Source organism: Photinus pyralis, unplaced genomic scaffold (genome assembly GCF_008802855.1).
Source record: "Photinus pyralis isolate 1611_PpyrPB1 unplaced genomic scaffold, Ppyr1.3 Ppyr1.4_LG10, whole genome shotgun sequence".
NCBI classification, from domain to species: Eukaryota; Metazoa; Arthropoda; class Insecta; order Coleoptera; family Lampyridae; genus Photinus; species Photinus pyralis.
Window position 1 is genome coordinate 3,886,446 of NW_022170250.1, and position 16,562 is coordinate 3,903,007.

Consider the following 16,562-nt stretch of genomic DNA (forward strand, 5'->3'; position numbering starts at 1 on the left):
TCTTATTTATTTAATTATTTTATATTTATTTATTTATTGGGAGAAATGACATGGCGCTTTTTAACAACCACGTTCATTGTCGACAATGACATCTTGTATTAACTTTGACGGCTCATGCGTCGCAAGTGGGGATATATACAGGGACAGGTGAAATAGTTATATACAGGGCGTACTAATGATAATTTCTTTGAAGGAATGTCAACAGAAAAACGAAAGGTATGACTTCTATTTTGGGGACGAAACACAGAGCAACAATAGCAAAGAGCCTGTAAAACTCTGCAGAGAACCAAGAAGCACGGCGCCAATAAAGTTTTGGAAGTCCTTCAACTATGAAAAGCGCTCAAAGGAGTAATAAAAATCGAAATCTTTAAGGAGATTTCTAGAACTCCCTACCGGTTTACAGATGCTCTAAAAACTCACTTTGTCTCTTAAATACTATACGATCAAAAATGAGTCACCGTTGGAATTTTTGTTTACATGAGAGATCGTAGGTACTTAACTTGAAGTTCCAAAGGCGACTCGATAGCAACTCATTTTTGATCGCCAGTTATTTTTTAGAGGCTACTCTGTAAGTCACTGAATCAAAAGACTTCTACAAAGAAACTATACAGTTCGAGAAAACATTTTTGGTCCCTACCATAAATTTCGAGAGCTCTGTATATCTTTTTCGTAACTGTCTTAGACCTCAATTCCAGAGCTTTCTAGAGCTAAATCGGGGTACAAGACTCTATCTTTATCTCAGTGGTTGCTTTAAGGGTAAAGTAGACTTTCCCAGCTCGACTGATTCTCCTGGCTGTTTCGACGCTGCTTATATTTCCGGTGGACGGCTGGTCGTGGTGTTTGCTATTGATCAGTAGGCTCGCTTCGTTTTCGGACTCGTTTATAACAGTTACCCCCTCCCCCGAAGAGCCTCCATCAGAAACTGGTGGGGCTGGTGAAGTGGGCTCGTCGTTCTCCCTCCGGACCAAATAGGCGTTGGTTTCAGCCAGGGGTTCTGTGGTGTGGGGTCCCGTCCATTTGGGGTGGATGTTGACCGTGGCGTCGGGTTGTCCCTCTGAACCACCGGTTTTGGCGCAGAACCCGCTTAACTCGAGGTCTTACCCTTGTTCGGGCGCTTCCTGGTCATCGCCTTCTATGAGCCAGTACTATTTGCGAATAGGAGCTAGTCCACCACCAGGTCAGTGAATAAGGCCTTGCGTTGAAAGCGCCCCCTCTTTCGAGGAGCCAGCCCCGTTACCGAACCCCTTTTGAGGACTGGCTTGTTGGTCCCCTTTGACGAGAACCTCAGGAGGGGTTTGTTTGAATTATAGTTCGTACAATCCCCACGAATAGTGCGGAAATGTGGTCTCACCAGGACAGAGACACCCACAGCTGCCAATCTCCTTCGGAAAGGAGCCACCCCTCGGAGGTCGCACGGTATCCGAGGGGTACTGTTATCGACACTGCACCCCAGTGCCACGCAGTACTCGGCACAGTTGACTGGAGGGACGACGAGAACCTTCGTTGCTACCAGTCACGTATTTACGAATAAGCGCAGAATTGGTTTATTTCATTTAAATTTCTATTTTCGAAAATGCACATCTGGGGCTGATAACGGGATATTCAGGTGTTCAACGATTCGCGGATTATTGCGGCGTAAGCGAGGACGTTTGTCGCGTTCTTTCGAAGCCGAACGTTTCTCGTCAATTTTCGATTGGCGCTTTTTTTATAATTACCGTAAGAAAGAGATTTTTGTGGTGGAAGTGGTGTTTCTGTAAATACTGGAACCTATGTAAAAGCGAGGCTGGATCGCGACGGTTGGAAAGCGTGTACTTCTCTTTGCGGTAGTCTTATTCGGACAGTCCGCCCTATTTGCTTTGTTGAAAACGCAGTTTTGTCTTTATTATAATAATTTTGTGCAGAAGCAAATTAATTTAAGATTTCAGTTAGCTTAAAGCCTTTTGTTGAGGTTCACTTTTTTATTGCAAATTTGTACCGTCTGAACCGCCACTGGCAATTCCTCAACATCAAGTTTTGTGTGTTAAAGAAAGGTGATGTTCAGGAGCTGTAAGCGTATGTGTGTTAGTGCACCTTGCTATCGCAAACGTACGACCAGATTATTGGGATTGATAAAGAGAAAAACTGTAATGTTAGATTTCTTATTTCCACTATCGACCGACCGCGTGCGGGGTATTTTGTCCAAACAAGCTTTGTTTGACTTAGTGCATATTTCCGAGATTTTTGTGGGTAAGTATCTTAAGCTAATTGAATCTTTAATAATCACATCTTATCAGTCTGCATTGGAGCATTTTCAGCGGAAGCCCTCTTCGTTTGGGCCTCACCCGCCATTCCGCATCTGATTCAAAACACCTCCTACATCGGTCAAATCTGAATCGAGGAAGCGTCTTATTTTTTAATACTGTCAGCAGCTTCCATGATCGCGTCTTATTTGCTCCTAGCGCAATGACGTACATCGGAATGAAGCCAATAAAGTGGTTCATGGCACTCCATCATCTTTTCCATCGCGAAGGGTTGCCGGGAGTTGCCAGTAATCGTTCTCCTCTATTACCTGGGCCTGTGCTTCTTGTTCCTCCTTCAGAATATTCTCCCATGCTATCATTGGTACATATTTTTTTGTTCTCCCTTGTTTCCTCCTCCTGTTTTTCATGTGCCTATACATTTGCGCATTCCACTCCATTGGGCTGAGCTTGGCGAGGTTTTTTGTAAACTCGGCGAATTCCTTGCTCTTATGTTGTTCTCCTCTCTGGCCTCCCTTAGCTCTTTCTTTGTTTCTGGTTTGTGTGGCTTGTTCCATGGCTTCCTTCCCGTTCGGTGACATAGACGGTTTATGTCCCCCAAGTGTTTTCCATGCTGCGTCCTTGAGCGTTTTGGTGATCCTGTTCTAAGATGGCCTCCCTTCTCCCTTCTATGCCAAAGGAACATTTTTTCGTCAATCGTCTTAATGGCAAAATCATTGATAAATTTACGAAAGTACCCAGCAAGACAAGTTGAAGACCTATGCTCGTGCTGGACGAGAAAGTGACGTCACACCAATCAGAGACGAGCACGTGACGTCACATCCAATCATAAACGAGTACCCCTCTATATGCCACTACCCTTAGCCAATGGGGACACGGTAGGCGGAGCCTTCAGAGCACGCCAGTAGTTATACAGGGGTTCCTGGACCACTTCAAGGTCGCTCGCCACCTGGTGGTGACCCTGGAAAGTAGGTCAATGTGATGTGGCGGTGACCTTGGAAATTAGGTCAAGGTGACAGTCGCGTGCTACGAGGGCGGTGACCTCATTTTCAATGTCATCCGAGGCCACTTACTCCATTAATTTTAAGGTCATTCGAGGCCATTGACCCCATTTTTTAGGGTACAGGTCATTCGAGGGCATTGACCCGATTTTTTGTAATGCCAAATTACATTCTTAAGATAATCCGAGGTTATTAACACAATTTTTAGGGGGCGTTGTCCTCTGTTAGTAACCTTGCGGTGACCTTGGAAAATAGATTAATCTAAAGGCCAAAGATCAAATTTTTCAGTCTTCCAAGGTCATTAACCCCATAATATTTTCAGGGTCATCCAAAGTGAATGACCCAACGTTTAACCTATATCGACGTTCTGCAATGGTGTATATAAGAAGCTGCAGAGTAGTTTATTGTCACTTATGGTTTACCGATTAGTTATAAACGCAATCCTAACGTACTTGCATATTTTATTTGCCTGTAGTTATATAGCCTTCTGAAGGATATAATTTTTTACTCAGTGTGTGTGTGGGTGTGACATATTTTGTTCAAAATCACCTTAAGAATGTAATTTAACACTACAATGGGGTCAATGCCCTCGGATGACCTGTAACCCCCAAAAATGGGGTCAATGACTGCATGACCTTGAAAATTGATGAGTTCAATGAACTCAGATGACCTTAAAAATTAACGGGAGCCAATGACTTCGGATGACCTTAAAAATTAACGGGAGCCAATGACTTCGGATGACATTGAAAATTAATGGAGTCAATGACCTAGGATGCCCTTAAAATTTAATGAGGTCAATGACCTCGGATGAGCTTGAAAATTAAGGGGGTCATTGACCTCGTTTGACCTTGAACATTAATGGGATCGATCACCTCGGATGATATTGAAAATTAATGGGGCCAGTGACCTCGGATGACCTTGAAAATAAATAGTCAATGTCCTCGGATGACCTTCTAATTCCCAAGGTCACCTTGACATACTCTCCAAGGTCACCACCAGGTGGCGAGCGACCTTGAAGTGGTCCAGGAACCCTCCCTGTATAACTGCTCCCGCCCCCTGTGGCCAGCCAATGAGCGGTGCGGTCCGCCAATCTTGTTGCGCGCCATCTTGGATTGGTCCCCATTTTTATTAGTCTCGAATTCCGCCATTTTGTTGGGCGCCATCTTGGATCGGTCGCAATTTTATTACTCACTAAAGCCGCCATCTTTGATCGGTCGCCGTAAACTGTCTGAGTTGCTTAACTTTGTTGGTGACTCGACGCATCCACTTTACGACGACCAGGCCTAATGATACCATGTTTCAAAGCCAGAGCACTACTCATTGCTCTTTGAACCACCGATGGCGCGTTTGCTAAACCGAACGGCATTCTAAAATATTAGTAGCAAGCATCTTTGAGGATACAAAAGCAGTATTGCGAATTGAATTTCGCTGTATAGGGATTTGGTAAAATCCTGACGCCATGTCTAGTGTCGAGAAGAACATTTGATTTTCTCGCGAAATTCTTGGGGAACTGCACTACAAAATTATTCGACATAAGGGAAACGGTGTCAATTAATTCCATGTAAAATTGTTTATCAATTTTCATTTTATGTGGAACGGTTTTTTCGGAACATGTAACATTAATATTACGCCGCTTATCAATGGAGCTCTTGAGAAAGCAATTCTCAATGGTATGACCAGTCTTGAAACATAAAGTGCATTTTAGTTAATAAAGGGGTCGCTGACACTTTTTTTCCGCCGTCTCGTTTTTTGTTGACATAATTCGGTTGTTGGCAGTGGCGTTATTTAGGGCCTTTTCCGAACTATCTAGGCTTATTTCCAGAGCTGGGCGTATTTAGAAGGGCCCAAAAGTCTTGACTAATGTAGAAAAGATATAAAAGCGCAGGAAAAAACTGAAAATCCCTTAAAAAGGTTTTACCCGCTTTGGAGAGCTCCGAGAGTGCATTTCATAGTCTCATAAGTACTTCCAAAAACGATTTTTAGATCATTCTAGCATCTTTCCGAGACTGTCCACAGCTTTGTAGCTCAATTTCAGAACTGTTAAGACCTTTTCTGGGTACTCTATAAAGATCGTATCCAAAATTGTTTTTGTCCTTATTATAAAGTCTAAAGGTTGTCGTTCAAAGTTCATTACTCAGCGGTCAAAGTCCATAACCCCGTTTTTCAAACGACAAAGGTTGACGACCCCGTCAAAGTCCATTCAACACCATTGAAAGTCACATTCCATTGATAAGGTCATCAGAGGCCAATGCCTATTTGTTACGGCGTAATTTCAAGGTTGTTGCGGGTCTTTTCTAGAACTGGTCAATCCCGCCTACTTTTAGAAGGTTGTAGGAGGACACTATTAACCTCTGGAGAAGCAATATATACAGTTGTACTGAGAAGTTCATAAGGGACCGAGAACATTCTGAACATAGAAATGGTTTAACCTCCAAAATTAGTGAGCGTCTTGTATAGTGCTTCTTCAAACTAAGCGACCATCTATCTATTCGCAGGGGAGCCCGACCGGTCAGCACTTAGGCACAGCCTGCGACCATAGCAAGGTCTGAAGTGAAACAGTCTAAAAAGCACCTTAATGGTTAAGTAGTTTACAGAGTTTCATTGAATCTTTTTCTAGAGCTTTTCAGTCCTCTTTAGAAGGTTCTTTTCTAAACCTATACCAGAGCTTTGTCTATTCTAGAACTGATTGAACTGATTCTAGGAGCTTCGAAAAAGTCTTGAACGGCTAAACTCTTGAGAAGGCTTGAAAGGGGACACAAAAATTCCCTGGAAAAGTGCTACAAACCTGATACCTAAGGCTGTGGAAAGCCTTTTTTGACTGCTCTGGAAAACACCTAAAGCTACTTTGAGAGATTTCTAAGTGCTGGGAATGCTTATAGCGTTTTCGATTGGCAACACTCGTGCTGCACGAGTGCAATTTTTACATTCTATTGGTAAATTTAGGGCAATTTTCTGTGTTCCATTGGCAAATGTGATGCAACAATTACGCACTCAGTGCAAATTTCGACGCACAAGGTCCGAGAGCTCGTGGAGCTGCTAGTTAACAAATTTTCAAAACAAACGTGAGACAATTTGAATTTGTTTCTTGCGTTGGGAGAGTTTTTTGTCGTCATCTAGCGATAGCGAAGATGATGAACTAGCCATAACTTCTATTTTACAAAAAGTTGCACTTACTCATTAAACTGAACGCCAAAAATTGGTCTTTTACAGGAATTTCAAATTTATACTCCTCATCGTTTATCATAAATAATACTGAAATCATTTCAGTCATTTTTTAGAACAGAGATTTGTCGATTATCTAAATCTATAATGAGGTTACGGACAAATGACAACAAATATTTGGAAATATTTATGTTCTATTGAGAGCAATTTTCACAGGATTTCTTCAGTTTCTCATGCAACACTCGTGCAGCACGAGTTTTACCAATTGAAAACGCTATTAGAAAACCCATGGAAAATGATTTAAAATGTTATGGAAAAATTGCACTGCGCATGAGCGTGATTTACTTTTGTCATGCGCCGCGTTCTCTATTATTTCTGCGCAAGCGCATAATGCATTTATTTGGCGCGATCTATGCCGACAGATTAAACCGTCGATAAGAGAGGTACTTTATTTTGTTTTGTTGAGAAGTTGTTGGATTTCCTCCAGTGTCTTTCCTTTTGTTTCCGGAACGCAAAACCAGCAAAATATAGTGGAAACTAGACACGATGCGGTGAAAAATATAAACGTGGCGTACATTGAAAAGTTCGACAGCAGTAGCTGAAGAATCTTGGGAACAGCAATCGTTGTTAACGCCAGATACACATTGGAAACAAGCATTCCGTGGTTTTTTATGCTCAGCGCAAACAGTTCCCCTGTCATTAGTGTGGGCAAAAAAAGTAATCCAACGCTGTAGAAGGCAATGTAGCAAACCATGGCTAGCAGTGGTGTCCAGCTGGTGTCAGATACGTCCACCTCTGTTTCTTCCAGGATGTAAAAGTGAAACACGTTGATCAGCAAGGAAATTGCACAGCCTGCAGAGGATGCTGTTAACATTAGTCTTCTGCTGTATTTACCCACTATTGGTAAGCAAACCATTGAGAAAAGAAATAAACTGGCAAAAACAATAATTGTAGATACTTCTTCTGAGACGGACCTTGCTCCGGATAACTCGAATATATACTGGGCGTATATTACAAATGCAGTTATACCGCTCAATTGCTGAAATGTGCGCAGACCAAGTACCAACAGCAGTGCCCTTCGATTCGCAGGAATCCAGAATAAATCCTTAAATGAGCCAGCTTCAGAACGTTGCCTTTCGATGCTCTCACTCATAGCTGAAAGCTCACAGTCTACGTCGGTTTTCCATCTGAGCCGCATCAGGGCGACTTTGGCGTTTTCGCGTTCGCCTTTCTTCAAGAGATAGTGCGGGGATTCCGGCAGAAAGGGAACCAGCAGAATTTGAAGCAGCGGCGCAAAGAGATGAATGTAAGCTGCCGTAACGATATCCACGGAAGCGCTCAAGGCAGCCATGCTCAATTGGCCTAAGCCCATCGAGCACGTTACCACATTCCCCCATTTCCCACGGACTGCCGGTGTCAGTATCTCCCCAACGTAAGCCATCACGGTAGAAAACATTATCCCCTCCCCAATCCCATTTAGAATACGCGCGATGTAAATTGGCGTTATGCTTTTCGCCTCGCCGGTTAGTATCCAACTGAGTGCTTGAGGGAGGGCCATGAACCAGATTATTGGCTTTCTTCCGATGTGCTTCATCGCGCTGGTTATGAGAAAAGAAGAGACGATCATGGAAACTCCTGGCAGCATTGAAAGATAAGACGCTTCCTCGATCGATATTTGACCGATGTAGGATGTGTTTCGGATCAGATGCGGAATGGCCGGTGAGAGCCAAGTGAAGAGGGCTCCCGTTGAAAATGCTCCAATGGAAACTGATAAAATATGGTTATCAAAGTTTCAAGTGGCTTAAGATACTTACCCACAAACATTGAGGCAATCTGCACGAAGTCGCTGCCTTCGGCACTTTTTGGTATTACTTTCTCCACAACTGTCTCTATCATTTTCATTAGACATAGATTAGAAGAAACGCCCATCTCCGTTTAACTCTCGTTGCGTTTTACTTGGATACTACCTAATTACCTACAATTGACAATTGAATATAATCAAAAACAACCAATTAACCTTGTCAATTATTGTCTAAGAGTTAATTAGAATTCAGTAGCGTTTGTGCATATTTGCCTAATTGATAGTAACCGCGGTCTAGAAGGCGCTAGAATTCACCATCCAGAATATAGTGGAACATGTAGATATTGTAACGGAAACGCTCCAGACATGACGTCACCTTTGGCGCTCTGGAATTTTCTAGGCGCGCGATAGTGGGAATGTTTGCAACGTATCTGGTAATTACGCGAATGTTCTGGACTTACATTGCTTGCGTGTATAAATAGTTGCGGACCGAACATCGCGGCAGTCTACTACCGAACGAGATCGAGTACAGATGAAACATAGAGCGCGGAAATATAAATTGCGAAGTGTGTGATATAAATAATCGATACAAATAGAACAGTTTTTATAGTGTTTTAGTTTTGTTTAATAAATATTGATATAAATCGAACCCGAATTTATAAATCACGTTACAATATGTTAAGCTTTTGGTACGCGATGCACAGCCTTCTACAATATTTTCAAAGCTAATGGCCTGAAAAAGTCTTTTTTTGGGGCCCGGTCTTGCGATAGGGAGTTTGCTGTCAGCTGATTGGTTTGAGGACGTACGGGTGCTCGTCATATTGAGTGAGGGCGCCAGAGGTCACATTTTTGCCGGTGGCTAAAAAGAATTTGATTGGTGAACGCGAAGAAGGGACGGAAACAGTAGATCAGAAGAACGTTTTAAATAGGAGAGGAAGGCGTTTTTTGGTGAAAAAATGTTGTGGAAGAATGATGTTCTAAGAGATGTTGTCTGTATCGAGCAGTAATCGCATAACTTCCTTTAAGGTTGTTATCCACCAGTAAAAGCCACTTTTACACTTGAAATTACAACAAAACCAGTTGCAATAAAAGTAAAGATATAAAGATTACGAAACCACATCAGTTGGTGAGATTGTGCTTCTGTTAAGGAAAATCTCAGTTATAACCGAATGTTAGGTTTATCAATTTGTTTCAATCGATCGCATGTGCGTGGTTCTTTGCATGCCGGGAGGGTCTCATTTTTCCTTACAGCACTATTGATGAGACTGTAGGGAATGCAATCCCGCAGCAAAATCTCAATCCCGGTATTTGCGGGATCGTTAGATGTTAATCCCGCGGGATCCCGGTATTTGCGGGATTGCGCAGTGCAACTTTTTCATAACATTTCAAATCATTTTCCATGGGTTTTCTAAGCATTCCCAGCACTTAGAAATCTCTGAAAGTAGCTTTAGGTGTTTTCCAGAGCAGTCAAAAAGGCTTTCCACAGCCTTAGGTAACAGGTTTGTGGCACTTCTCCAGAGAATTTTTGTGTCCCCTTTCAAGCCTTCTCAAGAGTTTAGCCGTTAGGTGTTTCGCAAGCCCTTTTCGAAGCTCCTAGAATTTTTCCAAAAGTAAAAGAGACCAATCGGTTCTAGAACAGACCTACAAAGCTCTGGTATAGGTTTAGAAAAGAACGTTCTAAAGGACCTGAAAAGCTCTAGAAAAATATTCAAGGAAACTCTGTAAACTACTTAACCATTAAGGTGATTTTTAGACTGTTTCACTTCAGACCTTCCTATGGGCGCTTAGTTTGAAAAAGAACTTCGAAGAAGCACTATACAAGACTCACTAATTTTGGAGGTTAAACCATTTCTATGTTCAGAATGTTCAGGGTCCCTTATGGACTTCTCAGTACAACTGTATATCTTGCTTCTGCAGATGTTAATAGCGTCCTCCTACGCCCTCCTAAAAGTAGGCGGGATTGGCCAGTTCTAGAAAAGACCCGCAACGACCTTGAAAGTTCGCCGTAACAAATAGGATCATTGACCTCTGATAATCTTATCAATAGAATGTGACTTTAAATGGCGATGAATGGACTTTGACCCGTTCGGCAACCTTTGTCGTTTGAAAAACGGGGTTATGGACTTTGACCGCTGAGTAATGAACTTTGACCGACAACTTTTATAATAAGAATCTTTTTAAACTACCCAGAAAATGTTTAAAATCTTCTGCACTAACAGACTTTTCATAGTCTTCTAGGCGCTTTATAGCATATTAGCGTTAGCGCCAGGAAGGAAGTCTCGGGAGTGAGTCAGTCCCAGCCTGGTCCTATTGAGTTAAAATGCTTTCGGTGCGAAAAGAAGGGCCATAAACAACACTGCCAACAACCGAACTATGTCAACAAAAAACGAGACGGCGGAAAAAATGTGTCAGCGACCCCTTTATTAACTAAAATGCACTTTGTGTTTCAAGACTGGTCATATCATTGAGAATTGCTTTCTTACATGTTCCGAAAAAGCCGTTCCACTTAGAATGAAAATTGATATACAATTAATTGACACCGTTTCCCTTATGTCAAATAATTTTGCAGTGCAGTGATCATCGTTCCCCAAGACAGCCAAATTCAATTCGCAATACGGCTTTTGTATCCTTAAAGATGCTCGCTACGAATATCTTAGGATGCCGTTCGGTTTAGCGAACGCGCCATCGGTGGTTGAAAGAGCAATGAGGAGTGCTCTGGCTTTGAAACATGGTATCATTAGGCCTGGTCGTCGTAAAGTGGATGCGTCGAGTCACCAACAAAGTTAAGCAAGTCAGTCAGCTTATGGCGACCAATCCAAGATGGCGCTCAACAAGTTTGGCGGACCGAACCGCTCATTGGCAGTGACGCCACAGAGGGCGGCAGTAGTTATACAGGGAGGGTTCCTGGACCACTTCCAGGTCGCTCGCCACCTGGTGGTGACCTTGGAGAGTAGGTCAAGGTGACGTGGCAATCGCTTTGGGAATTAGGTCATTAAGGTCATCCGAGGGCATTGACTATTTATTTCAAGGTTATCCGAGGTCATTGGCCCCATCAATGTTCAAGGTCAACCGACGTCAATGACCACATTAATTTGAGGAGGTCATTGACCCCATTTAATTTCAAGGTCATCCTAGGTCATGGACTCCATTAATTTTTAATGTCATCCGAGGTAATTGGCTCCCGTTAATTTTAAGGTCATACGAGTTCATTGAACTAATTAATTTTCAAGGTCCTGCAAAGTCATTGACCCCATTTTTGGGGGTTACAGGTCATCCGAGGACATTGACCCCATTTTTTGTGAAATTACATTCTTAAGGTCGTTTTTAACAAAATATGTCACAAACCCACACACACTGAGTAAAAAATTATATCCTTCAAAAGGCTATATAACTACAGGCGAATAAAATAAATATGCAAGTACGTTAGGATTGCGTTTATAGCTTCTTATATAACCCATTGCAGAAGGTCGATATAGGTTAAACGTTGGGTCATTAACCTTAGATGACCCTGAAAATATTAGGGAGCCAATGACCTTGGAAGATATTGAAAAATTTCATCTTTGGCTTTACAATAACCTACTTTCCAAGGTCACCGCAAGGTTACTGAGAACAACGCCCCCGAAAATTGTGTTAATTGCCCTCGGATGACCTGTACCCCAAAAAATGGGGCCAAGGACCTCGGATGACCTTGAAAATTAATGGAATTAGTGGCCTCGGATGACATTGAAAATGATGTCAACGCCTTCGTAGCACCTTGACCTAATTTCCAAGGTCACCACCCACATGTCACACATCTTTCACCTTGACCTTATTTCCAAGGTCACCTCCACGTCACCTTGGCCTACCTTCCAAGGTCACTACCAGGTGGCGAGCGACCTTGAAGTGGTCCAGGAATCCCCTGTATAACTACTGACGGGCTCTAAAGGCTCCCCCTACCGTATCCCCATTTGCCAAGGGTAGGGGCATAGAGGGGTACTCGTCTCTGATTGGATGTGACGTCACTTTCTGGTCCAGCACGAGCATAGGTCTTCAACTGGTCTTGCTGGGTACTTTCGTAAATTTATCAATGATTTTGCCACTAAGACGCTTGACGAAAAAATGTTCCTTTTGTATAGAAGGAAGAAGGAAGGCCATCTTAGAACAGGATCAGCAAAACGCTCAAGGAAGCAGCAGGGAAAACACTTGGGGGACATAAACCGTCTATGTCACCGAACGGGAAGGAAGCCATGGCACAAGCCACACAAACCAGAAACAAAGAAAGAGCTAAGGGAGGCCAGAGAGGAGAACAACAAAAGGTCAAGGAATTCGCCGAGTTTGCAGTAAAAAGCCACTTTTACATTTGAAATTACAACAAAACCAGTTGCAGTAAAAGTAAAGAAATAAAGATTACGAAACCACATCAGTTGGTGAGATTGTGCTTCTGTTAAGGAAAATCTCAGTTATAACCGAATGTTAGGTTTATCAATTTGTTTCAATCGATCGCATGTGCGTGGTTCTTTGCATGCAAGTCCCGGGTCTCATTTTTTCTTACAGCACTATTGATGAGACTGTAGGGAATGCAATCCCGCAGCAAAATCTCAATCCCGGTATTTGCGGGATCGTTAGATGTTAATCCCGCGGGATCCCGGTATTTGCGGGATCCCGCAAAATTTTAAATAAATTGACAAATAAGCGATTTTGTGCGGTTAACTTCTGTATTAAAAAAATCGCTAATTATCACAATAAGTGTTCAACAAAAAAGTACTTCCTTTCGCTCCATACACGTAACAAGTTAGTACTAAATCCTGGTCAGCATAGAACAGCACTTTTTTTAAAATATCTTAAACTATTTAAGCTGTAAGATCTTCAATGTCCTCCCAAATTACATACAAACTCAAAATGACATTCGCAAGTTCAAAAAAGAACTCAAAACATACTTACTAAACCAAAATTTTTACAACCTAAAAGAATATTTTGAGCATTGAGGGTCAACCCAAAACACATCATGGTTTTTATTATGTACTTTGGTGTGTATTATTGTTTTTATGCATGACAATTACTGCCTACTATTGTTGTACATCTTGTGCGGTAACGTTGTTGCAGTAAAATAAACATTATTATTATTATTATTATTATTATTTTCAGCCTTAGAACTTAGAACTCAAAAAAATCGCCTGTAAAGCACAAAAAGGTGAACTTCTAAAGTGCCTCAAAAATCATAGTACATTTTTAACGAAAAAAGTTTAACAATTATTTCAAAAATTATTTCTCCTTTATGAGTTTCATTAACAAAGAAAACAGAGTCGTCCCCTTGGTCGACAAATTCCTCAATCCCGCAAATCCCGCGGGATCCCACTCCATTTATGTGCGGGATTAATTCCGCAAAAATGCTGCGGGATCACGGTATTTCGGGATCCCGCGATCCCGGTATCGCATTCCCTAGATGAGAGAGATTGTTAGTTTCCCTTTACCGTCGTGTACAATACAAAACTTTATTTTATACTAGTAACCATATGAATCATTGTAAAACATTGTCATATGTTCTGAAGGCCATTCTATGTCGTGCTCCGCGTCCCATTTGATTTCATTAGAATGCATATTCATCTGTTGCACTTTATCTACCACCACGGTTAATGAGCTTATTAAAACCTATTAAATTGTCAATTTACCATCTGCTATAAAATAAATTAAGATCAACTACGATGCTAATTCAAACACACAACACGGCAAACTATAAGAACTGGAAAAACACAACAAATGCCAAAACGAAGACGCAATATAACGATAATCGTTCATAAATACCTTCAATGTTCGTGCACTCGCATTTCTAGATGAGCTCTAACCGCTTCTTCGGCGCTGAAACGGTCTATCCGCACGAACCGACTACAGAATCCTATTAATTGTTACCGAGAGCAATGAAGGGGCTGCGATAACCCCATTGGTTGCAGTACCAGACTCCTCTCGATCGATGGGAATATAAGTTGGCATGGAAAATTCACTTGAACTATCGAAGCCGGTTGCCTACTGCTATTAGGGAGGTTGTGGGCTGCTGCCGACTGCTTTGTCTGGGGTTTTGCCCGAGGATTTTCCTCAGACGTACGTAGCTTCGCATTATGTTGAAATCTACGAGGCGAATGCTGGAGCAGTACTCTTCCCTCTCAGCACCCTAACTCCATTCCTTCCGTTCCCATCCTTAACTTTACCCATCCTTACATTCCCGTTCTCTGGCTGAAGAGGGTCAGGAAACTCTGAACAGCCCGCCTCCGGTATGGGTCGGGGTGTCGGAGGAATGAAACACGTTGACCTTTGCTCTGTATATAACCAACAACCGTTTTGCGCAGATGCCGAATACTAGGGGATTTTCGTAACGAAGCTAGGGGAGAATGAGAAGAAGATGGCGACGAGGCCGACGGAAGGCACACGCTTTCCCGGTTTTTTTATTATTCTTCATTATTTTTGGTGGTGGTGTTTTGAACGTGTGTATTTACAGGTAGTAACCATATTATTCTTCCTTGTACTAGCTATTTAATCATTGAATTTCTTACCACAATTTGATATTATTTACATTTTGCTGATTTTGCATAAACTACGATATCTGAATCATGGCGTACCCCATGCCTTTGTTTTGAGTACCGGTAGATGAATCGTGTTTGTAATACTGTACAGAGGATTATGCCATTATTTTGTTTAATTAAGTATTTACTTCTGTTATTCACGAGGAGTTGATTATCGGTGTGATGTTGCTCTGTTCGATTGACCCGTAACTATTCCGTGAGGGAAGTACCTAATACAGTTTGATTGTTCGCTGTATCTGTTACTTTCTGTTTCGTGGCGCGCTACAGTTCTTGTGCGTTAGCTATACGAAGGGGAGCTCTTTTATTTGATGTTTTGATGTTTGTGTGTGCGAGTGCGGGTCATTCTGTCTCCGTGGAGTAGGTACCTAATGCAGTTCGATCTTTCGCTGTATCTGTTACCTACTCGTCTCGTGCGGATTGTAGTTCTTAACATCTTAGCAATACGAGTGGAACCCTCTCATTAAAATTTCCTCTATTTAAAATATGTTCTGTATGAGCGATAATCTTCTTTCACATGAATACTTGCTATTGACCAATGGCGTTCTCACATGTACTTTCCGTGTTAAATTTAAATTATGTTAACGGAAGGATCGAGTAGAGCCACACCATTTACATGTTTCCTATGTACATGCAATTTGTTTATTTGACGAGTTGTGTTATCTCAATTGATTGTACAGGTATTTTGATGTGTTTTTGTACTGAATAGATTTGTCATGTTTTCCACTGCATTTATGATGTTTTGTGTATTTTGATTTTATGAACTTGTTTAATTGCATTTGATTTGATTATCTGATTTTTATCATACAATTTTGTTTTATTTATGTGTATTTTCTCTTGCATTTTATTGCTGTAGGTGATTTATTTCATGTATTTGTGTGGCCTATGTCAGGGTTTTAGTCCCGTAGAAGGTTTCCCTGACATGGTATTGTGTGTGCGTTAATATATTTATTTGTTCTTGTCGTTTCTTACGCACAAAAGTTCTGTCTTTTATTTAATCCCCTTCCCGATTATGTCTCACGTTCCAACACATAAAAGAACCGATTACACAACGTATGAGTTCATTCGTGCCACCCATATCGAACCGACTGCCATCCAAATTTAAAAGTGCCGCGAAACTACCATCGTTTCGACTTGAAAGGTAGGCGGCTCTGCTTGTAGTTTTTGCCAGAGTTGCCAAAGGTAAGTATAGGGTAAGTCAACGTTTTCAGTGTCGGCTTGATAGACCCCTAGGAACATTACAAACTTGGGCTAAGACTGGCCGGCTGAGGTTAAGATCTCTATAATAGACCTCAGCATCAAGGCGTATTACTGTGGATCTTTCCATAGTGCGTTTATTAAGTCATAGTATGTTAATCATAGGGCAGTCGAACTACTTGTGGTTGTTGCAAAAGAAAAATAAAAACACCAAACCAAAAGAACTACCTACCCGATTATTTCTCCTGCAGCCCTGCGGGCGCGCCTACGGAAGAGAATACCACCGAGGATCCGATAGAATGGTTCCGCCTATTCTTAGCATCGCCCAGATCGAGGTCCTAGAACTGCCCGAGCGGATCAAGGAACAACCAGTACACACGCAACCTGTTGGACGCACCAGAGGATTCGAACCGAAGGGCCGGCAACACCGCCATATCGAAGCGGTCCGAGTAGAGGCACTTTTGGTTGTCCCACTTGACATGCACGAAACGGTCCTCTATGGCTACCATAACTCACTGATGGCCCGTAACCCCAGAACGGAGAGGATCGCACCGGCCATCCTCACGCAGTGCAACTAGCCGAAAATCATGACGGACACGAGGGACTACGTACG

General features: G+C 42.1%; 1 protein-coding gene across 1 annotated transcript; it reads right to left on the bottom strand.

Annotated features, from left to right (window-relative positions):
- Positions 1–6,782: 6,782 nt before the first annotated feature.
- Positions 6,783–8,362, bottom strand: LOC116161846 (facilitated trehalose transporter Tret1-like). Its single transcript, XM_031475318.1, has 2 exons — positions 8,215–8,362; positions 6,783–8,167 (listed from the first exon to the last, which is right to left on the bottom strand). The coding sequence occupies exons 1-2, from the start codon at positions 8,327–8,329 to the stop codon at positions 6,849–6,851; spliced, it is 1,434 nt and encodes a 477-aa protein (XP_031331178.1). The 5' UTR covers positions 8,330–8,362; the 3' UTR covers positions 6,783–6,848.
- Between the last annotated feature and the right edge of the window lie 8,200 nt (positions 8,363–16,562).

Bases quoted from the DNA above. Each gene is read 5' to 3' on its own strand.
- LOC116161846 (XM_031475318.1), bottom strand. From the start codon at position 8,329: ATGGGCGTTTCTTCTAATCTATGTCTAATGAAAATGATAGAGACAGTT. The intron at 8,168-8,214 runs GTAAGTATCTTA...ATATTTTATCAG, and splicing joins GATTGCCTCAATGTTTGTGG to TTTCCATTGGAGCATTTTCA.